This window comes from Taeniopygia guttata, chromosome 1 (assembly GCF_048771995.1).
Source record: "Taeniopygia guttata chromosome 1, bTaeGut7.mat, whole genome shotgun sequence".
Lineage (NCBI taxonomy): Eukaryota > Metazoa > Chordata > Aves > Passeriformes > Estrildidae > Taeniopygia > Taeniopygia guttata.
In genome coordinates this window covers 30,362,629-30,386,369 of record NC_133024.1, presented here as the reverse complement: position 1 = coordinate 30,386,369, position 23,741 = coordinate 30,362,629, and the positions used below count along the sequence as shown (strand labels likewise).

The window sequence follows — 23,741 nt, the reverse complement described above, 5'->3', positions numbered from 1 at the left end:
GCACTTTCAAATCAAAGTAAAAAACTCTTAATCAATGCTGGTTACAGCCATGTAATGGAAGATCTGAACACATTAAAACAAGAGTCTGAGCTCTTGGGCATGCACTAGAAACAAACAGGGTTTGTTCCCTGCCATGTTTTTTGTGTTGCTATTTCAGTTCAGTGGCAGAAGCCCTCAAGACTGGTGGCACAGTGGAACCGGAGTATTTTGACCAGGTGACCATCTACTTCAATGACATTGTGGGCTTCACATCCATTTCAGCCCTCAGTGAACCCATTGAAGTAGTTGACCTTCTGAATGACCTTTACTCTCTGTTCGATGCCGTTCTTGGAAACCATGATGTTTACAAGGTGAGAAGTAATTTTATTCTGTGTTTCCTTTCCATCTTTTTCAATTTCTATATTTATTTCTTAATGTGGTGGTGTTTGCTAGGTGGAGACAATTGGTGATGCCTACATGGTTGCTTCAGGGCTCCCAAAACGGAATGGGAACAAGCACGCAGCTGAAATCGCCAACATGTCCTTGGACATCCTCAGCGCTGTGGGAACATTCAAAATGAGGCACATGCCAGACATTCCCCTCAGGATACGAATCGGGCTGCACACAGGTAGGCAGCTGAACATCAGAGAGCTCCTTCTCAACTGCATTTCCAACTCTGAATGCTTTCTTCGTGCCTGCCCTCCAAAAAACAGCCTTACAAGGCACTTTAAAATCTTCCACATCAACCAGGCAGTTAAAATGGAAAAAAAAAACCAGCCCAGAGAGGGTTTGTGGAGGCTTAGTATTATTTTAAGAAAAAAATTTTGTATTCTGTCCCAGCCAGGAACTACATCTGGCATGTTAGTCACAAGGGTTTCATTCTATGGCTAGCCCTTTAATGTGGCATAGGACCTTCAGAGGTGGGACATCAGTGATGTCTTTGCAGCTCTATTCTGAAATGAAAAAGCACAGAAACACTGTGAAAGTGAAAGCACTAAAAGATTGGAGATATTTATTACAGGTAGGATATACTGGAAGAAAAGTGTGATGCAGCTCTTAAGAAAAGGTTATAAAGAAAACATTATCTCTGATGCAGAAGTCATAATGTATTCAATCAACAGAAAGGTTGCTTGTTTAAAATGAAAGGAGGAAGTTCCATATATATATACAAAATGTAATTAATCTCCAAAATAAAACAAAATAAAAATCCCAAACAGTAGAACTACAGTTATATAGGTAAAAGTATTTTAAATATAGGAAAATACATAAAATACATCTGCTATTATAATGAATCAGTATTTATATAAGATATATGAACCTTCATATATTTTTACATTTTTTAGTCAACCATTAATAGATTTTTCCCCAGCTGTTTGTCACCAGATTTCCTGCCTCTTCCTCTAAAGTACCAGGTGTTGCCCACTGTGGGAAGCCAAACAATGACTAAGAATGCCCAGGAGACTGAACCAATAATATATGGGGTTTTATCCTTCTGCTTATCTGATAATATCCACGCTTTTGGAGCCTTAGGATGCAAGCATTTTGCAGATATCAATATCCTGGTCCCTGATGTACATGTTGGGAGATAGAAGCAGAGTAAAGGAAGTATCTGAGTCAGAATATCCCAAGAACAGAGCTGTGACTTTAGCAGAATTAAAATCAGTATTATGAATCCTTGGCCTTATAAGGTCAAGAGATAATTCTTTTAGAGTTATCTCTGAAACACATCTTCCTACTGTTTTCTTTGAAGTTTGTGATTCTTAGTTGACCCTTCACAGAAGTGTAAAGCATTAAAGAATGATTGCAGGAGCACTGTGTGTTTTATACTCTGTCAGAAATTAGATGAGACCATGGCTGCAGATTGTCTCGCCCAGAGCAGGAGTCCCTGGAGCACCAGCAGCATATTTCCAACATGGAAAGAGAGGAATTTGCTGTGCAACATCTGCTGCTGCCTGTTGACACCAGTTCTGCAATGTATCTCCCATGCAAAAAAAAATCATCCCTAGGTGGAGTCTACAGGGGGCAGTAACTATTTTTTTTGTTTGTTTTTATGAACTCTGGATATCTGGAAAGCAGAATTGCTATGAGCTGCTGTATTGGGTGTGAGAGGAAGAGGGCAGAGGACTCTGCAGATCTTGTTTTGCACAGATCTGGCAGCGTCATGCTGTCATGGGAGCAGCCACAAACACATGTTCCAAATCAAACCAGCTCACTGAGCCACGGAGCTGACAGCTGAGTTTGATTAACCCTAGACCCCATTTCTCCTGAGAAAAGATGCATGAAGAGGGAATGATCAACATCATGAAAACCTTGGGGAAGCTCTTGGGGGAGAGGAGAACTTGGCTGATACTTTCACTGTACTGGAAAGGATGGAGAAAGGTTGTGACCCTCAGTCATGTACTTCAGCTGCTCTCTGGAAGCTGGTGCCAAGAAGAGCTCATGATGCCTCTCAGAAAAAGCAGTAAATGCCTTTTGAGCATAGGCTGCCCATGTCTTTTCAGCCCCGAGAGAAAGCTGCACCCCTGGGAACTTCTGATGGCCCATGCCCATGGTCTGCTTGTGGCAATGCATGGGTAAGGCAAAGAGGACAAGAAGACCAGTGCTTGGTTTGCATTTTCTCCCCTGCTTTAAACATGTCCTGGAATCTTGGCTGTCCTCTCCTGACTTCACTGCAGATCCAGGATAACTCGTCTGACTCAGCTGTTTTCCTGCTATCCATGCCTGGGCTGGAGCAGGACAGTCAGTGAGAGCAGTGGTGAGAAGATAAGCTTTTCCACGGAGACTGAAGACGATTTGTGTATCATCCAGGCTCTCTGGCAGTCAGCCCTGCCCTTTGATCTTGACTCTAAAACTCTGCAGCACTGCTGATGGTGTTTGCGGAGTCTTAGCCAGAGACTTTCATTAACTGACCTTTGCAAGCCCTGGCAAAGAGACACTTCAAAGCAAACCTATGGACCTGTGTAATTAAGCAACTAGGCCATACTGTCCACATCACAGGGCGTCTGGTTTCCTCTGAAACTTGTAACTGTGGGAGATTTACCATTGGAAGTTTTTTTTTAGCCTTCTGCTGAAGCTGTTTGGAAAAGGGAACACACACAGGAGGTGAAGGCAGTGAGCAAATTAAGTCTTAGATGCTTTCAACACAGGGAATGTGTAATTTTGGGAATGATTATATGGTAGGGTTGGTTTTGAGCTGAGAGCCCTCTGCAATGGTAGAGGCTTAAAAGCAATGTTCTAGAAAGATAACGCCTCGCCTTAAAAATCTTGCCTCTCCTATGTTGTGATCTTTGTGTAGAAATGGATGAGTGATTGCACCGACTGAATAGGGAACTTGAATTCAGGTACCCACATGGAGTTGTTTCCAGGACTTTTAGGGTGTCTGCACTCATTTTGAGGACATATAAATGAACCCTGTAAAGCTGTTCATGTGCAGGAGTGGAAAAGCTCTTACGGCTCTGTTGACCACATTGACTTGGTCTCCACTGACTACAGTAGAAGCTCATCTGCCTTTATTTGTGCTTCTTAAAATGGAATCACAGAATCATAGCATACTGTCAGTCAGAATATCCCAAGAACTCTGAGTTGCAAGGGATCCACAAGGATGATGAAGTCCAACTCCCAAGTGAATGGCCCATACAGGGATCATCTCCACGACCCTGGTGTTCTTAGCACCATGCTCTAACCAATGGAGCACAAATCCTCCTCAGTGAGGGCTGTTTTTTCAACATTCAGAGCCATCTGTTTGTGTCCTGTCCAAATAATCTATTACAGATGGAACTTTGGTCCTTGGATTTGGGACTGCTGCTGTTATGTTATCACCACAAAAAGAAGAGAGGCAGTTTTTTGTGAGATAGTGTTTTCTCAGGGAAATCTCTTACTGAAGCATGAATAAGAAGTCACCAACAAGACCTTTTTTTTGGCTATATGTCACATTAGCATGCACACAATAAAGACCAGTAAGGGAACCATAAGATCCTTGGCTGAGACTATCAACAGTGACTTTCTATACAGTTGTGTATAGAAGTGCCTATAGATGAAAACCTGAAATAAAATTCCTCTAGTGGATATAGTTCCTCTCCTGAAAAGCTTGAAATGAAGTAGAGAGTACTGATAAGGATGGGAATTAACTTGTCAGAGATTCTGAGGAGCAGTGCTTTGTCTGAGGTACACTGACAAGAGTTGAAAAGAAATCCCCTTAAATTGGGTTTTCATGATCTCCAGCAGTCTCTGCCTGCTGTGTTTTATCCAGTTTGATCCATGCTGCTCCAGTCCTTGTAATATTTTTTGTATGAACCATTCTTCCTCACTCTTTTTTAAAAATATTTTATCAAGCAATGATTCATCAGGCAGGAGTTAATATCTGTCTTACCTCTGAGTTTGCATCCTCATGAAGTATTTTAAAATCCGGCACCTTTGGGCAGCAACAACTTTTCAGAGGTCACAGCAAGAGAGGTTCTTGTGAAGTTCCCCATAGCTTTCAGCAATGGATTTTCATTGTCCTTAAGATAGATCTGAAAACTATATGAAAGATCAACTTTTTAAAATAACACTAAAATCAGCATAAAATTGCATTGTACTAAACTAAGTAACTGATCACTTCTAAATTATGCCACAATTGCTACTATGTATATTATTACTGTTTTAAACCCAACATTTTAGCCTATAACCTTTTTACATGATGAAAACTCTAATCTATAGCATCATGTTAGGTACTGTTGATGATGTACAGTGTTCACGTCTCTTGTAATCTTGCATGGGGAAAGATTTCCAATATCAGCTGTACTAAATCTTCACTCAAAGGATCATGACATTGAAAAGGCAGGCAAAGCCTGAAAAGGCACATCTCATAAATGCCTCTGATGGAAAATACAGAGAGTCCTGTCTTTTGTCTACAGGAAGCCCCACACCTTATCACATTGCTTTTTATTTTTATTTTTGAACTTATTTTGCAGGCCTGATATTTTCTGTTGTAGGCAATAAAATTTAGTATCTCCTCTTTCAGAGGGCAGTCTAAACATTAACTAAGCCAAATGCCCCAGATGAAAATTGTCTGTGCTGTTTGGCTTCCACACATTTTATCTCCCAGTCTGTGCATGATCATGCTGATCCTACACACATATTTCTGCCTGACAACTTGGCAATGATTCTTTAGAAGCTACTTAGGAAGTGAATAGATCTTGTATAAAGAATGAGAAAGAGGGGAAGAAAAGAGCTTTTGGCTAGACAGGCCATCAGACACTGTCTTCTTTTCCAAGGAGGGGACACAGGGTGGTCCAGAGTACTGCCAGGGCCTCTGGACTCCCAAGGCTGATTTTTAATCCTGTTTCAATGTGTTACAGGGCATGTAACAGGATCTGAACTGTATTTTTGTCACGTGGAAAAAGACCTTTTTAAAATGAGATTATGATTGTCCTTGAGTTTCCATGAACTCTGAACAAATTTCTCCCAGACGATGGTGAACTGAGGACCTACCACACAGAACCTTTTTCAGACACGAAACACCGGCATGAAATCCAAAGCAATGCTTAACTTCGGACTGATTGTAGCAGGCACCAAGGCCAATGAGATCTTAGGGAAACATTCTTCTGTATTCCCAATAGGTTTTTTGAGTATCAGAGGAGAAGATGAGATTTGTTTGTCAGTGAACCCCTAGATTTATGCAGGGCCATACAGGTAACACAGCTGCGGTGTCTTTCAGGGCCCTGTGTGGCAGGCGTGGTGGGGCTGACCATGCCACGGTACTGCCTCTTCGGAGACACGGTGAACACGGCGTCAAGAATGGAGTCCACAGGCCTGCGTGAGTATTTGGGACAGTCAGCGAAAGGGGAAAGTCAAATGAGAGAATTCAAAGCAGCCTGAAGGAGAGGGCACCAGTTTTGCCATTGCAGGTCAGCCTTTAGGACCCTGCCTTCCAGCTGCAGTTCTCTGACTCGAATCCCATCAACCCAAATCAACATGAATCTTGTCCTACTTTCCTCCAGTATGGTTTGGATCTTGCTTTCAGTCAGTGCTAAGAACCCTCAATTCAGAGGGTTCTTGCACAGTAAAATAATGCATTTACCTTTCCTGACCAGTACAAAGCAAGGGTTGAAGGACAGGTGGGCACTGCTTCCATCATACCCATGGTCATAGAAAGTCCCACTGAGACTGCAGACAGCAGGAGCACTGCAGGTGCAGGAACATTGCTCCACATTAATAGAAATGCATAGAGATAAATAGGAAAATTGTAGCTTAATCTCTCACGGCATGTAGCTCATAGCTGTATGATCTTCTTCCACATATTCAAACTGATGTTTTTCTTTCTTATTATTACAGAAAAAAAAATTAATCAGTTCATACCCCATCCTTCAAAGGGGAAGACAATGTGATTGACAAAATTGAAATCAAAGCTCAACAAGAAAAACTACTTTGGGGAAATGTTTTAGAAATATTTCCTGGCTTGTTCACACAAGCAGAACAATAAAAAATTTCAGTAAGTTCCAGCAGTGGCTGTAAAACAATCTGGGGAAGATGGGAATGCAATAAATTTCTCCACCTTTGCCCTTTTTGTTCATAGACTAAATGGCAGCTCTGGGTGGAATAAATTACTAAAAATCCAGATTTAACTACATGCATAGCCACATTTTCTTTATGTTCCCTTGCAAACTCCATCTCTCTGCTCTTCATCCCAGCTTTCAAATTATGTTGTGTGTCTGGAGCAGGACAGTTGGCTATTTTCCATTTCTTTTTCATTCCCTAGTTATACTGTGGCAATAGATAAAACAGAAATCTAGCTGACAATCTTACTGGAAAACCAGTTACCATCTTTATGAAGAGATGGACTTCTACACTGAATGTGTTTGGTATCCTTCTCCAGGAAGCCCACAGAGTAGATCTCCTCTCCCCCTGCACTCTTTACAGCCCTGCCTGGAAGAATCCATCAGTCAGCATTAAACTCTACATAGAGGAGCACCACACAGCTACACCAGCCACACACTTGAACTGGAGCATTCCTGCTTTGGAGCCCTTTTCCGTGTCAGGATGAAGCAGTGGGAAGTTCACAGCCTGTGTGCAGTGCAATGATCCAGCTGCTTTGCTCTCTGTTCCCAGCTTACAGAATTCATGTCAGCCAAAGTACAGTGGATACACTTCGGAGTCTGAATGAAGGCTATGAAATCATACCCAGGGGAAAAACAGAACTGAGGGTAAGAAGGCCAGGGCTGTGTGAAGCACTTCACAGGGGAGTCATCTTGCTTGAGGAATTTTCATATTAATTTCTTTTTGGCCTTCATACACCAATCTTCAGCTGAATCCTTCCAACAGTTTCCCTTTCATTTGTTTCAATACATTAAGTAGTTATTGAAGGACTGTGGGGTCAAACAATCAGCTGTATATGCTGGATATAAGTATTTATATAGCAGTTTATTTAGTCCACCCTTGACAGAAGCTGCTACTTTTTGAAGTCCAAACAATACAGTACTAAATAATTCAAACATCACTTCTACCTTTACACAGTCAATGGCCAGAAGTAAAAGCTCTGCTTGCCTTAAATGCCTAGAATAAAATGTCTGAATATGGCTTCAGGTCCCTCAGCAACTTTGCATGACAAGTGGAATCATCCAAATTCATATGTCTGCAAGTGGAGATCTGGGGTAAATATTCCAGGTCTAGTCAATGAAAAGAAACCTTTGCATAGTTAGTGGGGATAAATTGGCCTTTCAGGAAATTATTAGCCTGAAGTACTTTGAGTCTAGTTTATGTGAAGATGATTTTTGGTTTTCCTCCCCTTCTTCAGTTAAGGGTGTTTGACTCTCAAACAGGTTCATCAGATGCATCACACCTTACAAGCTAAACTATCAGTGGTGAGAGAGGAAGTTATTATTCTGATACTCACTCCAGAATGAGTTGTAAAATCTCTCAATTAATGATGCTAGTGCTGACAAATAAGATGATTAGTGATCCTGTAGTTTCCAATTTCTGTTCAGCTGTGTAGTTTCAATGACCCAGATCAATGAGGGTAATTTGTAAATGACAATTGGAATGAGGATAATGAATATCCTCTTTCAGGAAAGTCAAACTCAAATAATCCCTGAGCTATTCTGAAGGACAGCTCAAGATTTCCAGGCATGGTCTGTCTCTGGAAATGTATGAAGCCAGAGAAACCTAGAGAGAAAAATTATATATCAAGCAGAGGCCAGTCAGAAAGCAGCTTTTTATTTGGATTTTTGGTTTTATTTTAGGGTAAAGGAGTAGAAGAGACGTATTGGCTGGTTGGGAAAAAAGGCTTCCAGAAGCCCTTACCTAAACCTCCTGAAATAAAGCCAGGGTGAGTATGACTTCATCACTGTCCAAGACATTCATTAAAACATCTCTTTTGGAGTTCACAGGCTGAATATCTGTCTGTCCATGTTATCTGTTTGCAAAATCTATATCCTGTTCCTCCGTGACTTACATGTTCAGGCATAGTACTGGGACTCAGAAGGGATGACATTCCTTCAGCATCTCTCCTTATTCACAGTTCCCAAGAAGTGACATGGAAACTTCCTGCTTCTCCCCTGTAATCATTCGGAGACTGAACTTGAGAGAGAACTTCAGAGTTCCTCTCTGAATCTCCTTCCTGCTCTGTGTGCATATAGGAGAAACACAGGTAGGGACGCTTTCAGGTCTCTGGTGTCATCAGTGTATGGGAAACACTCAAGATTTTTCTCCCCTTCTATCAAATTCCTACTGCAAACATCAGCCTCATTCAACATATAAACACATTTCTTCCCTTTCATTCTAACAGAAGAATAAGAAAGCCTTGTGTTACAAATTTATGGCACTGTTATGCAATCAAAGATTTAATGATGCTGCCTTCATTAAGTCATTTTGTAGCTTTGTAATGCCTGACTTCACAAACAAAGTACTCCCTGTTCAGATGTCACCTGCTGTATGCCTGGAAAGTATGTAGTGGTCCGGACACAAAAACCAGGAATCGGATTTATTTGACAAGAACAGCGTGGTCATCCACATTAAAAGCAGTCAGCCTTGACTCCCTTTATAGACAAGACAATAAAGAGAAATACTTGCTAAGGGTCTGGTTCATTTGGCCCTTGCAATATGCCTGTTTTGTTGAGGTCCTAAAGTAACTACTTCAGAGATTGGTGTCTGACAGCAAACACGGTCTGTTTTAATGTAGCTCTGACTTCTCCTGATCAATATTGTTCTACATATGGCCCCATTCCCTCTTAGTAAGTAAAAAAAATTCCCCACATACTCAGGATCAGACAATCTTGTGCATCCATGTGTAACCTCTGAAGAGTCCACCCTTAACACTGCAGAGACAGAGGTGATCTACTCTTGTCCCAAGGCCCAAATCTTCCTTCTTCTTTCGCAGTATCTCCATCCCCACAGATCATGCAGCAGTTGAGTGATTTTGACAGTAATCAGAGGAAAAAATTAAAGCTACACAAAACCGTATTTGTCCTAGTGAGAGGGCAAAATGAAACTTATACCCCATAGGCCAAATGTCAAGTTACAGAAAAAAGCAACTGGATGTTGAAGGAGAGCAAATATTTGGAGAACTGCCTGAGGCATAGGCTGTGCTGTTACCAGATAGGTATTAGACATTATGTCCTGCTTTCCAACCTTATCTTGATGATTCATGTTTTGGCACAAAATCAAGAAGCAGAAAGTTTTTTCTAGCTGGCCAATATGGTTATTTCAAGTCACTGCCTTGTAAAATTCCATAGGGATTTCCTTATTTGTAGGCTTTTGAGCTGAAGAAGGAAATACTGAATAAATTCCTCTTCTACTCATATTTTCACTCTGTCCTGTGACAACTTATCTTCTCTTGGGTATTCCCTTACCATGAGGTCTATGAGCACTTATTATCTCTTGCTTTATATTGTGACTTGGGTAGCCTAAACATCTACAGGTGGGCAGTTGTGGTGGCCATGCTGAGAGGTGTTTCCTACTAAGTGAAGGTTACTACATTGTGCTTGGTCTTATGTCCATGCTATGGAATTGCCAACCTGTGGGCCATAGATTTAAATGTCTGATCCTATGGATGGAAGTTTTTGAAGTTCCTGTTCAAAGGATAAGTCCTTCTTTCTTGGTCTGATCAAATCTCAGTTTTACCTGGTTTTCATGGGAATTTTGGGTTAACCTTGCATGACATAGAACAGTGCAGGACAGTTCTATAGCCTCTCTAGACCTTCCCTTGCTTCAAGGAAGATTTCTACACATACACCTGGTACTGCCACAGGAAATAATGGCAGATTGGACATAAAGAAGGTGTAACAGAATTAAGAGACAGCAAAACCAAGTGTACCAAGCAGTCAAGCAGCAGACTACCTGTAGAATAGACATTCTTTTGAGATTTCAGTCAGACAGGTTTAAAGGAAGACTGTGAAATTTCTTTGAGGTGCCACAAGGTGACTATCTAGGAGGCTGAATTATAAGACAAGGAAAAAGCACAAAGTTGTGAGTATATAAGCATGGGATATTTGAAGCTGGCATCCTGTGATGCTTTGGGACAGGCAGCATCTTTTCAACTCCAGTGGAGCAGCCATCTTGTCCAAAAAAGCATGAAGGATAAGAGGTTATACAAAACTACCAGATGCAAGCCTGACCTGGTCTAAATCTCAGATGTATTTTGCAAAGCACTGAAAAAATATCTAACACTAGGAAAAATTCAATGGCTAATGAAATTAAAAAAAATAAATAAATAAATAAACCCAACCAACCAACCAAACCAAACCAAACCAACAAACAAAGAAAACAACAAAAAAACCCAAAACCTACCAAACAAACAAAACTAAAAACCAAACCAAAACAAAAAAACCCCAACACCTAAGCAAAACAAAACTGAGAGCCAGGCTGATTTTCATTTGCCATTCCAAGGAGATTCTTGGTCTTCTGAATTTCCAACATTTCCCATCCTGGATCAGAAACTATTTTCTTTGATACTGAATACAGTGTTTGAAAGCATCAGAAGTCCTCTATCCAAGCAGGTAGTTTTATTCAGAAAATTTCCCTTTAAATTATTCATGGAAAGTTAACTGGGGGGGAAAATCAATACAATTCAGCAAAGATACATATTGTCAATCCTCTCAAAGGCTTTTAACCATTTAACCCAATGCCAAGGCAAAGAGCATATGAAAGTTTTTGATTTTTTGACATAAACCCAAATCCCTTACCTTATATGAATTCCTTAAGTCTTGAGTCCAGAAGGGTTGATAGGTCTTCTAGCCCACTGCCAGTCACAGTGATAAGTGCAACCTGATGTGCAGCATCACTGAACACTGAAGATGCAGCCAGGAATAGGTGAGAGTCTTGGGGCCTTCTCATCCTCACATGCTTGAGGATCAGCCCTGGAGGAAGCACTGAGATCCTTGTTTGAAGATAAATGGGTGAGTAACAGTGAAGGATGCTCAAAGAATCCATCTCCCAACCCCAAGTGAGAAACATCTTTTTATAAGCCAGGAAAAAGACAATCATTAGGACAAAATGATTTTTTCTTCTACCCAGTACAAGGTTGTCATTGCTTTGTCTGTGTTGGAGCACCCTTGTAGGATGGAACTGTAGAGAGTCTCTAGTGTTGCTGATGCTACTGATGTGTCTTTCTGAGGAGAAAACTGAAAGCATTTCCACTGGGCTCCTATCTGAAGTCTGTCAAATGCACTTTTAAATCAAAACTAAAAGAGCTTGTGGACCAAACAGCAGTGAAGTGAAAACCTCTTGTTGTCTTCCCATAGAAGGAATTATACAACAACATAAAAAAATTTCCTAAATAAATTTTATATAACATTTAACAAGAGCTATTAAAGGAAATCAAAGCATCCTCGGTCTCATAGGCTCTCATACAATGTCAGGACAGATGTATTTTGCTTCACACTCAATCCCTTCTTTTCAAACTATTTCTGACCACCTAACACAACAGCAAAATGAAGACAAAGAAGTATTCTGATCATGGCTGTGGCATAATGACAATGAGAAAGAAGACTTTTTTTCTGAAATCTGATGGAGGATGAGAAAGGGAATGAATGTTGGTGACTCATCTCCCTTTCAACAAGACTGTTTGACTTGTGATGTGATTGCACCAGCTTTCATATTTAAACAAGCTCTTCCTGAGCAAGCTGAAGTTTCTGGGAGAGTTGACTGGAATATTACATAATTTGTGCTAATAGCAAGAAACCCTAAATTCAGTGTTCAGGAAGGAAGTGAAGTCAGAACTTCACAGATTTTCTCTGCTGGTTTTGCAAACAAGGTGATGGGAAGAGAGGACGTTGGAAAAATAACAGCTGTCTCCAAAAAGAGGGGTTTTGCCTAAGGCTGGGATGGATAATGCAGGATCAGACCTCTCCAGTTGCTCAGACATTTGTGAGTTCAGGAGATGTGCAGGTTCTGTTTACACTGGATCTTTCTTTTTCTGTTGTGCAGTGGTTGAAAGTCAAGTCACTGTCAAACATTTTATACTTGTGTGAGCAGTGTCTGGAGGTGGACCTCAGGCAGTCTAACACTGTGCTTGATCATCAAATACCCTGGTCAGGCCTTCACCTTCAGTGGATCACAACCTGCTGCACTGTTGTGCAGCAACCTTCTCCACTGCCCTGTGCATGAAGTCCTGCTGGGTGGACTCAAAAACCAAACCCCTGATGCTCACCCATGTGTGGCTGAATTTTGTTACTGCTTCCATAAAGGGTCTAGACACAAAGATTCATTTTCTCCCTCCAACAGGCAGGATTTAATCTTATTAAAAGTTTTTTGCCTCCATCTAATCTGGTCACCTTGCATGTCTTTGGAGAGTCAGTGCAGAGAAACAGACATTTCTTGGTGTAGATCTTCTCCTTCTTTGGGATAAACTTCTGCTGTGGACCAGCCGCACCAGCTTCCCTCCACTCTCTCAGAATAGAGCCCAAGATATTTGGATTACATGGAGACATCTCTATTGCAGATAAAAAATATCAGGGAGCTAAATCTCACTTGAGATGTAGATTCCCAGAAGAAGTCATTCTTCATTGAACCCATCAGGATTACATCCTCCTGGCTTCCCTGTCCTTGGGACCCAACCTTAAAGGCACCATCACTCTTGAGGAAGTTTATAAACAGGGATCAATGTTTCTAAGAAGAAACATGTTCCCATAGATAAGAATTTAGATAAGGCATGGGAGGACAACTTGTCTAGGCATTTCCATTTGTAGAGCAGAGCTGGCCAAATACCTGAAATTTTACTCTACTCTCCCTCAGGAAAGGCTGTTAAATTTGTGTTCAGCATTCAGAGGCAACTGGCTTTCTCTAGGGACTGTTAAATAGGATTTCCACCAGGAAATGTGCTCACACCTTAGTAAGCTGAGAGCTTCTAAAAGCTACATCCCTGGAAGACCAAAAGGAACTGAAGCAGGAGCTAAACTAACAAAATGCAAGATCTTCACTGCTGTTTTGTTCTATTTCTCCCTTTAAAGAATGTAGGCAAAGATCAGTGTAATAATGGAATCATTCTCCCAGGATTCATCTTATTTAATTGATTCTGGAAACAGCCTTGATATAGTTTGTACTCCTCAATCAACAAAGTCATTCATTTTGCCCTGTCAGAATTGACTGAGAGTGCCAAGAGCCCTCTGGACACTTAAAATTTAATTAGCTGACCTCATCCTTTGCAGTAAATTGAGTGGTACAAGAGGAGAATTAATAAAGCCAGAGCCAGGACCCATATTTGTTTTCCTTTATCTCACCAGAAGACACTTACCTTTTCTTTAGTCTCCATTACAGTCTGTTCTTTATTTCAGATAAAACTGAACTGGTTCTTTCTCTAATGGCCTACCTGTTCACTGCAGGTATAGAGCTCATGGGTTACTCCCAGAAGAAATTGCAGAGTTCAAAAGAAGGAAAGCTGAAAAACTCCTTGGCAAAAGAGCCTAGATCTGAGGTAGTAGCTGTAGGACAGTCCCCATGTAGATCTGCTGTTTAGTGTCTGCTTGTGTGCTATTTGTTTGCATTTTACTGGTTTTAGTGTCTTTTCTCCCCCCTTTCCTTCTACTTTTCTCCTTTTTATTTTTTTTAGTATGTGTTATTATTCCAACGTGTCTCATTCAAGAGGTGCTTGGAACAGCAGCAAAGCTGTAGCCTTGTTGGGTAATTTCCTAGTGAATTTATACCTAGTATCCTATTAATTCCTGAAAGACATTGACTATTACTACATTCATCTGCAGTGTACTATCAATCCACTCTATGCTGATGTTCATGGTGCCAGGAAGAGCCCAGTACATGGTAAATACAGACAAAAATCCAAATTGCCTACAGTTGCTTTTGTGTAATGTACATCTCCTGCCTAGTGCAATTCCATACCTCATGACAGTTAACAGGATGCAGCTTTGATATTCATCATTATGGTACTGATGGGTACAAGAGATAATGGATTTAAGGTTTGGGTGGAATTTGGAAGTCACGTGGAATATGACAGCATGACCTGATGAAGTAGGTGTTATCAGAGCAAGGCTGGCATAGAAGCATGCACAGCCACACTTGCACAAGTGTGATGTCTCCTGAAAGTGATGTATGAGCTGGAATTTTTGATACTATCTCTAAAAACAGCAGTAATGCTTCTGCTCAACTCCTCTGAACTAATATGCATTTCATTTCCACTCCCCTAACAAAGAGGGATGGATGAAAGCTCAGAGTACCTAGATAAACCCCTAGGATACACCATATCAGGCTGATAGTTTGCTATGAAGACTAAAGCTCCATCCAATTTTCTCAAAAGGATAAAACCCAGCAGGTAACTGTTGGCTGTGCTCCTTCTTCCCAAACACATCTTTTAAAGATTCTGGGTGTGCTACCAGGCTCCTTTGTCTCTCTTAACCAATATTTAAATTTTTGTCTGTAGTTCTCTCCATCAAGGACCTAAGGGCAGAAAATCCTCATGAAAAAAATATAAACAAAATTATTTGAATATGGGACACAATCTGAAGAGACCTGCATAAGCACTACCATATATGAACACCCACTGCTAAATACAAGTTCTGAGGCACAGAAAACCACCCTGCTGATTTACACCTAAGAGTACCAGCTAATTCTCCAAGGCCAGAGACGAAGAGGATCTCACATTTGGGTTAGCCCTGTTTGACAAAACCTGCACATATAGTGGTATATAAGTATTTAGTACATCTATAATGCACAGACACAAACTTCCACACAGAAGCAGGCTGATCAGCAGTATATATTATGGAGAACAGAAGGTGCTCATTAGGCATCTTGGCTTAACCCATTGGAAATAGCAGAAAAATCAATAAAACATCCATACCTTTTCAATGGTCCTAGTTCAACCCTTCTTGTGTGCAGAAAGCTTTCAATGGAGGCAATTAAGTCCTCAACAGCCACTTATTCCCACATGTCTGCTTGGTGGTTTAGTGATGTTTCCAGCTAATCTTAGATGCTTCTAATGAAAGGGACTATGATGCCAATAACCTTGTTTTTCCTTGGTGGCAATAAGGAAACACTGTACAAGGATCTCAGATGAAGTCATCTACAGTCCATTCACCCAGTTTATGGTCCTTTTAGTCTGTGACCCTAAAATGCTCACAGTCCCACAGGGTTCTTGTTGTAGTACAATAGGGATCCCCATCTTGGACTAATTATGTATTTTGGAGTATTCATCTGGCCTGGAGTCTAGAGGAAGGTCAAGACTCTGCTTCTCCTGCTTAAGAGTCAATCCTTTAACCTTGTGGACTCTGCTGTCCTTGATGTATTCTTGATTTCAAGGAGAAGTGATAATTCTGACTGGATCTTGATAAAAACACTCAGCAAATCATGAGGAACACTAGAGCACAGCTCCAGTTACCCGGAGATAAACCTCTGGGCTATATCATTAGTGACCCTTATCTTTTGTCTTCTGGTAGGGTCTGTGATCTTAACATGGACCTTCTAACCCACACATGCAAGTGGGGTTCAGCCCAGAGCACCGTGGCTGTCACAGACACTTGTGTAAGGTTGGAAGATTAAACAACAGCTGAAGACTATGTAGGGGAAACCATGGCAGCAAATGCTGCCGGACGATATCCTCAGGCAGATGAATCTCATCCATAGCATCTTACAATACTTCTGAAAAGGAGAAAGGGATTTCTCTCTTTAACTTCAAAACACAACAGAGAACTGTGTCACAGAGAGGTCAGTGACTCCCTAGGATTCATGGATAGGTATCAGTTTTGTCGATGAGACTTACACCCCATGCAAGCCAGTCAGAATTCATTGTGGAGTTCTCAGGGGTGAGATTTCACCCATGTGATTGGTAGTGGCTGTATTTGTGGAGTGGCCCATTGTATGTGAATGTTAGTACAATCTGTACTGCTCTCTGCTGACTTCTAGCTGTGTAAGCATACAGGTGGTGTATCCTGCATGGACAAAAACACCAGCCTGGGATTACCTAAAAGTACTGAGGCTCACTTTTTCAAGTAATTTTTCTCTTTTGTTTGTTGTTTTTTGTTTTGTTTTGTTTTGTTTTGTTTTGGTGTTTTTTGTTGTTGTTGTTGTTTGGTTGGGTTTTTTTTGGTTTTTTTTGGTTTGGTTTGGTTTGGTTTTTGTTCCTCAAGGATTTGACTCTCCTTGCATTCTGACCCCTCATCCTATGAAGTCAGCCTAGTGACAGGAGATCCCCTGACACTCTTTCTTGTTCAGGAAATACCCAAATAATTGCAGCTTGCTGACCAAACCATTGGCTAGCAAGGTGCAGCTGAACAGCAGATAAGATCATATAATCATAGGATAGCTTGGGTTGGAAGGGACCTTTCAAGGTAATTTAGTCCAATCCCCCTTGCAATGAGCATCTTCATCATAAAAAATTTCTTCCTTATATCTAGTATAAATCTATCCTGTTTTAGTTTAAAAACATTACCCTTTGTATTATTTCTACAGGATACCTGCTTCATGTACTTGGTTTTTAATATATATTTCTATTCTAAAATAATTGCACATTCATTGCACACAATGATGGCTTTACAGTTAAACCATATATATATATATGTATATATACAACTATTTATTAACTATTTCTATTTCTTTATAATAGCAATGGTGTTATTAGTAGGGATTAGCATTTAGCTCTTTTTGGTTTAAAACAATTGGAATTATATTTTCTTCTATTATATGCAGTAAATCTTATTCCATATGCTGCTTTATCCATGACTGGGTAGCTGTAGATTTGAGACCTTCCTAAAGCCCTACCATTTGCTGAGCTTCTGGCCTCTTACAAGTCCTTGGTGTTTGTCTCTGAGAATCCCATTATGTTATAATGAATTTGCACCCACCCAGATGGTGGCCCAGAACCTGGGTTTGATGAACTCTTGAAATATTGTGGCAAAAGATCCACTTCAACTCCATCATTTAACATTTCTGCTTTGGCTGACACAAAATGATGCTAAATGAAAAGTCATGCTTTGGTGAGCAAAGCTGCTAACTCCTCTTTTCTGTTTTGCAGCTGGCCAGATGTACTGACCAGGAAATTGAAATCTGTCCTGAGGGACACAAAGAGGACACTAAGAAAGCAAAGAGCTGTGAAGCATGAAGGAGAAATAAGTTTTGGAGAGGATGAAATCTGAGAAGAACATGGCCAAGAACTAGTAAGATCAGGAGGGACACCTTGAAGCCAATCCAACAGAACTCACACTCTCCATGTAGTTCCCAGCGGGCCCAAAGCTGTATAATTAATGAAGCCTCTTAGATCTTGCAGAGGGTGAGCCTGAGCAGGCAGATGAATCCTGACCATCATCTCTTGTGAAACTGGGCACCATCTCAGAGCTGTATATGTGTGTGTTTTTGGGAGTGATGCACTGAGAATGAAAGTGTGGGTGATAATGATGGTAGTTCCCACTCTTCGTGAGCAACTGTCACAAGGATGAACTCAAAGAATATTTTAGCTAGGTCTGCATGGCAGCACTAACAAGTCTAGCTGCCCTTTGGCCTGGATTCAAACAATAATGCCAAGTGCTAGAATGGTTCAACTGTTTTACATTAAGTAGTTGTTTTCCTGTTGTTATTGTGGGAAGGCCTGGTTTCATGAAAATGAGTACAGTTGAGAAAAAAATGTTTTGGACAACAACAAAGAATATTTTTACTCCCCCACAGAAATTTTGCATCAAAATGTTCTCTTCCTGTATTGTCAACTTAAGCTGAAATATTTTCTTTCAAATTGACATTTCAGCTGCAAATGCCAATTTAATGCTATTTTCAAAATGAAATAACAGTTTTGAATTGAAACAGTTTGGTATGAATCAATATTTGTTTCAAATGCCAAAATGAGATTTTGCTCAAAATGTCAAAGTATGTCATATTTGCAAATCCAGATCTAAATTGCAAGAACTCCTTTTTTCTGCTTTATATACACATATATACAGGATATCTAAAACATGTTATGCTTCTCGTCCCAAAGCCAGATAAAAATGGAATGCCAAGATATTGCAAAACTGAAATGCAGTTCCATTAGCTGAGTAATACTAATAAAATATATATATTTTTCCCTGCAAAATTGGAGGTGAGGGAATGAAGAGAACATCACTGAAGCAGTGCAAAGCCTAAAACCCATCACTCTTTTCCCATCCAGTCTCCAAGTGGTCTCTGAGGCACTTGTCTATAAAGTAAGCCTCCTTGTGCGTAAAAAGTTTTCTGTAGAGGGTCAACATTTGGCCTGTAGGCACTTCCTAGAGGCAGAGCACACTTCCTCAAAGTCAAATAGTTTTGGTGTTGGGCCCTTATTCTTCCAAGTTTTTTACTCCAGTTCAACATCTGGCTCTTAACAGCCTTCTGGGACTTGTTCTCTCTTCTGCAAGGCTGAAGAGAAGAGCAGGTGTGGTAATGCAATCAATATTGCCACCAGAAAGTGTTAACTGAGAACACCGAGACCTTTCTCAAGCTCAATTTGAACTCTTCTCATCAGAGCAATCAAAACAGATTTTTACCATTCAGATAATAAATAAGAATCAACAAACATTTGGCAAACTTTCATTAGATATTGAAAATATCATTATGAAACAAAGTGAGTCTGAGTTCACAGAGCTAAGGAACACAGTATTTTCACAACTAATTCACTGTATCAAGTATAAAATATGTACTGTCAAAGTAAGATCTGTTTGAAGTATAAACATCTAAAAAGCAAAAACGGAAGGGAAACTCATTAATGCTCTTTAATAATGAGCTTTTACCCTGTGGCACCTGGTTTTGTAAAAGAAGGTTTTGCTTTTTTAGAGGTGAGTTGATATTCCATCTGGGAGAAGTTGGCCCTTGAAGGACGTCTGTCAAGAGGCTCATACAATACTCAAGCTGTCAAACAGGGATTAGGAAAGCCTTCACTTTCTGCCCTGTGCTAACCTTCTATTTGAAAATTAATTCAGAAGAACGTCCTATGGAAGAGACATGGGGCAGGTAATTCTTACACAATACACCTCAAAGTACAGCTCCAGAGAGGAATGTTAGCTGGATTGGTCTGTGCAAACATAGGTTTAAAATCAAACAACTTCAACATAATTTATGTCTTTTCCATTATTTTCCCATATTAAAAAAAAACCCCATCTATCATTGCTATCTTGTTACATAGCAGAGTGGGTTTTATCAACCTGACTTTTCCATGAAAATGATGGAAAAAAGACTTCAACCCACACTTCAGCACACAGTTTTGAATTCTTTCTTCAGAATGTAGTCTTCTAAAATAAACAACATTCTTTGAATTCCTTTTAAAAATTAAGATACTAAATCTGTGGGAAAGGGTAGGAGAGAAGCAGAGTTCTAGTCACTGACGACTTTAGTAATCCCAGGATAATTCATTATTCTCTTTGAAGCCAGTGGTAATTTTTCCTCTTAATTTCAACAGGAAGAGACCAAGGACTCATCCCTGAGTGTGATTACCTCTGCTGTTAGAAATATAAAAAACATATTTATATTTTCCTGGTATTGTTCTGTTTAAATAGATTTAAGTTCACTTATGAGATTTCTTCTCATACTGTACCATTTTTTTTTATTATTACTTTGCTTCTGAAACTAATGTTAGAATGTTGTAATAAGGAAGATGTGGGCTGGAAGCAGCAAATGGAAATTTCTGTAACTACACATCAGACTTCTCGGATGATTGTGGACAAGGCACTTGGTGGATTCTTGGATAGGGAAGCACACATTTTAGTAACCATTATCAACAAGAACTTACCATATGATTGCTAGAAGTTTTACCGCTAATGTTACAGAGTGAATTTTAATGTAATCATGCAAACCCACTGAGAGCTGTAGATGTATTTACATAAAACAAACACTATCTGAATATAGTTTGTATTTCATACAGTATTTTTAGCAGTCAATTTATAGCATATGACAATAAAGATCCTTGAAGACCTATCCCTCCCCCTGAAAATCTCATTCTAGTTTGTATATTTACCTTCAGCTGACTTAGCTTACTTTTCATCTCCCTGTGAAGATAAGGCACTTTCACATATTCACTGGATTATATAGTAGCCAAAAGCAGGTCTCAAGATACACAAGCCAGTGGCAGGAAAGTCAGGCAGAGAAGATGTGAGATTCACAAAATCCAAGGAAGATATGGAGCAGCCACAGCATGGATGAGTGCCCAAACAACTGCAATGGCCAAAGTCTGGGAAAATTTCCCAAGACAGGGCATGTTAATGTGAGGAGGGGTCAATACTACTCCCCATAGAACATTTCTCATTAAAAAATGTGAAGGTGCTCCTCTGGGGTTTGGAAATACAGCCATGTGAATGCAGGAGTAGAGCTGAGGGTAAGTAATCCCAGGATAATTCTATGATTCTGTGATTCCATCCTCACACCAGCAATGAATCTGTCAAATAGATGCATGAGAGAGATTACATCAGCTGTCTCCTTTAAATCCATAAAATGGACATGGTCTGGCAAGGTCCTGTGCACAGGCAGACTCTTACCCACCTTTACCTACCCACTCACACACAGTGGTCATCAGAGGGATGCATCACTAATGAAGATGGGCTAAGGGTTCCCTGCTGCTGTAGCCACACATCCTGTTACTCCCCTTCAGCCATGCCTGAAAGGCCGAGTGTGGCACTCATCACCAGCTTCATCTGTGTTAAAAATAATGGCTTGAATCATATAATGAAATTATATCACAGAATCATTTAGCTTGGAAAAGACCTCTGAGGTCATCAAACCCACCCATTAACCCAACACTGCCAAGTCCACCGCTGAACCATGTCCCCAAGAGCCACATCTACATGTCTTTTAAACACCTCCAGGGATGGGGACTTCGCCACTTCCCTGCTCCAATGCTTCACAATCCTTTCAATGAAGCAATTATTTCCTAATACCCTATCTGAACCTCTCCTTATGCAACTTGAGGCCATTTCCTCTTGTCCTATTGCTTTTTATCTGGGAGAAAAGGCTGACCCCCAGCCAGATACAACCTCCTTTGAAGCAGTTGTAGAGAGCGATCAGAATAAATGAATATGTGGGAGAAGGCAGAGAAACTACAGCTCATCGTGCACAAACTGAAGCTGTGTGAAATGGTGGTATTAGGGAAAGCTCTTACAGGTAAAACCCAGCCTGATTAAGAGCAATTAAGGATTGGTGGGTCAGCTATAGGATACAGAGTTTTATGTACAGGGAGGTTGGTTAGCACATGGAATTGAAACAGACCTCCCAAAATGAAGAGAGACATTGCACAGAGGATTATTTCCAGACCCTGGGTGATTGCAATCCTCTCCTCCAGCCTTCTGCAGCTTCAGTGTGAGCAGCATCAAAAAGAACTCCTAGGCCACCAACTACTGAGACAGGTGAGCAAGGGGAGCTTTTCTGTATTCATCCCACACCAGGGTACTCCTCCAGCCTTCCTAAAATGACCACAGGAGAGAGTTCTCTGAAGCAGTTGAAACAGAATCCATGCTCTGTTTAGTGCAAGAAGCACATAATGCTTTTCCTTTGATGCTCATTACTTTACAGCTATTGGTATTAAATTTCATTCACCAGCCTTTTCCTCATTCACTAGAATTTATCACAATCCTTCCCAAGCCTGACTTCATGATATTTGCAGATGTCATGGTTCTCCTTCCTTCCCTGAGCATCCCTAAATTCTGCTGAACAGCACAGGACCACCCACAAAAGTTGTCATATGATGCATCCTGATAATGCAATTCTCTCCTTTGGTTTTTGACTCTGCACCTGTCCTGACCCATGACATTTCCCCTTCACTTTGTCATTGCTTGGTGTAAAATGTCATCCTTTCCTGCACGGGACTTGTTTAGTCCAGAAAATTTTATCAGATTCTCTTTTATTGACTGCTTTCACTGACACATTACAATTCCTTTATTCAAAGGAATTAACCCTCCTTTTGCCATTTTCTGTTCTCAGCTTGGGGCAGTCCAGGAACCAGACTTAATAGGGCAGACTTCAGACACAGTTAAAAAAACAACAGATGATAAAAGTAAACACACTCATTTTCACTAATCTAGGTGTTTGAAACATGTATATGTTCATTAACATATACAGAGAAGCTTAGGAAAAACTGATCTGGAGCCAAGGACCAATGCTGATATGTTATATCCACATAGGCCCAATGCCCAGATAAATAATGCAAAACCATGCATGTAATCCCAATTGGTCTTGAACAGAAGGCATTTCTTAAGTTCTGGAGCCTTTTTATTTTCTATTGTTGTTTAAATTTGTCACATTGAAAACATTCTGCATTTTTCAAGTGGAAAATGGCCTGATTTCAGAGTTTGCTTGCCAGACACCTCAGCTGCCCATCTGCTGGGCTATTGCAGTCCCTGATTCCAAAGCAACCCTGGAGGCAGACGTCTCAGCTCCAATCTCTACATACAATTTCCTCCTTTATTTTCTTTTTTCATTCAAAAGCTGGAACTGAAATAGCATTTCAAAATATCTAAATCCTACAGGAAACCAACTGACCTTTTTCCACACTAGTCAGAAAAAAGAGGGCAGGAAGAGTAGGCAGCAAAAAGACTGCAAGGCTAAATATCCGGCCTCTAGGTCTTTTCTCAGCAGAAAAAATGCACTGTCCAAACATCACACAATAATATCTGATGTCAGATGTGCTGCAATTAACTTCATGCTTTAATGCATTTTGTGACTCAGGCCTGTTTGCAATAAAAAAGCATGACAGGAGTAGAGCATTCCTTTCCACTCCTTGTTTTGAGCTGTCTGTGATATCCTGGCACCGTGTCCCAAGAACACTGTGTGGAAATAAAGCTTTTGTTTAACCCACTTGTGTGGGCTCCCTGAGGAGGTGACTGCCTGCCCAGACAAATCTGTAACTCTCAGCTCCCCAAACACCATCAGCAAATAGCACTGGAGGGAGCAACTGTGGATTGTTATCCAAATAGGGTGCCAAAGTTTATTCATGGATTCAAAGTGGATTCAAAGTTTATTCAAAGTTTATTCATTTATTCATGTCATCAAGGCTTCTCTGCCTGACTGCACCTGTCAGGACTGCAATACAGTCAGAACAAAAGGCAAATATAACCTGATACTCATGATAGGTCCAAGACTTTGGTCCAATCTGCTGGGTGACTCAGGGAGCTCCATTTCTCAAGCTACGGAGGAATCAGTCTGAAAACCTTCTGTCTATCCCTGTACTTTTGTCCTTGTGTTTCATACAGGGATGGGTACAGACTGTCCAACACTGGTATGTGTGGAGGGGAACCAGCCAGCAGAAGGTGGGCAGGTGGAAAGGAACTGAGTGCAGAATTTCCCCAGATGGGGAGTCCTCCAAATCTTGTGGGACAATAGTTTTCATATCCTGTGAGATCTCCAGCAAATCATTCCCC

At 40.6% G+C, this 23,741-nt stretch overlaps 1 protein-coding gene across 1 annotated transcript in view; it reads left to right on the top strand.

Annotated features, from left to right (window-relative positions):
- Positions 1-20,282, top strand: part of GUCY2F (guanylate cyclase 2F, retinal) — a 44,110-nt gene extending 23,828 nt beyond the window's left edge. Inside the window, exons 13-18 of the mRNA XM_030268324.4 lie at positions 158-350; positions 433-607; positions 5,678-5,776; positions 7,069-7,163; positions 8,199-8,284; positions 17,411-20,282. Of these exons, the coding sequence (XP_030124184.2) occupies positions 158-350; positions 433-607; positions 5,678-5,776; positions 7,069-7,163; positions 8,199-8,284; positions 17,411-17,531 (769 nt within the window). The 3' untranslated portion in view covers positions 17,532-20,282. The remainder of the gene's footprint in view (positions 1-157; positions 351-432; positions 608-5,677; positions 5,777-7,068; positions 7,164-8,198; positions 8,285-17,410) is intronic.
- The last annotated feature ends 3,459 nt before the right edge of the window (positions 20,283-23,741 follow it).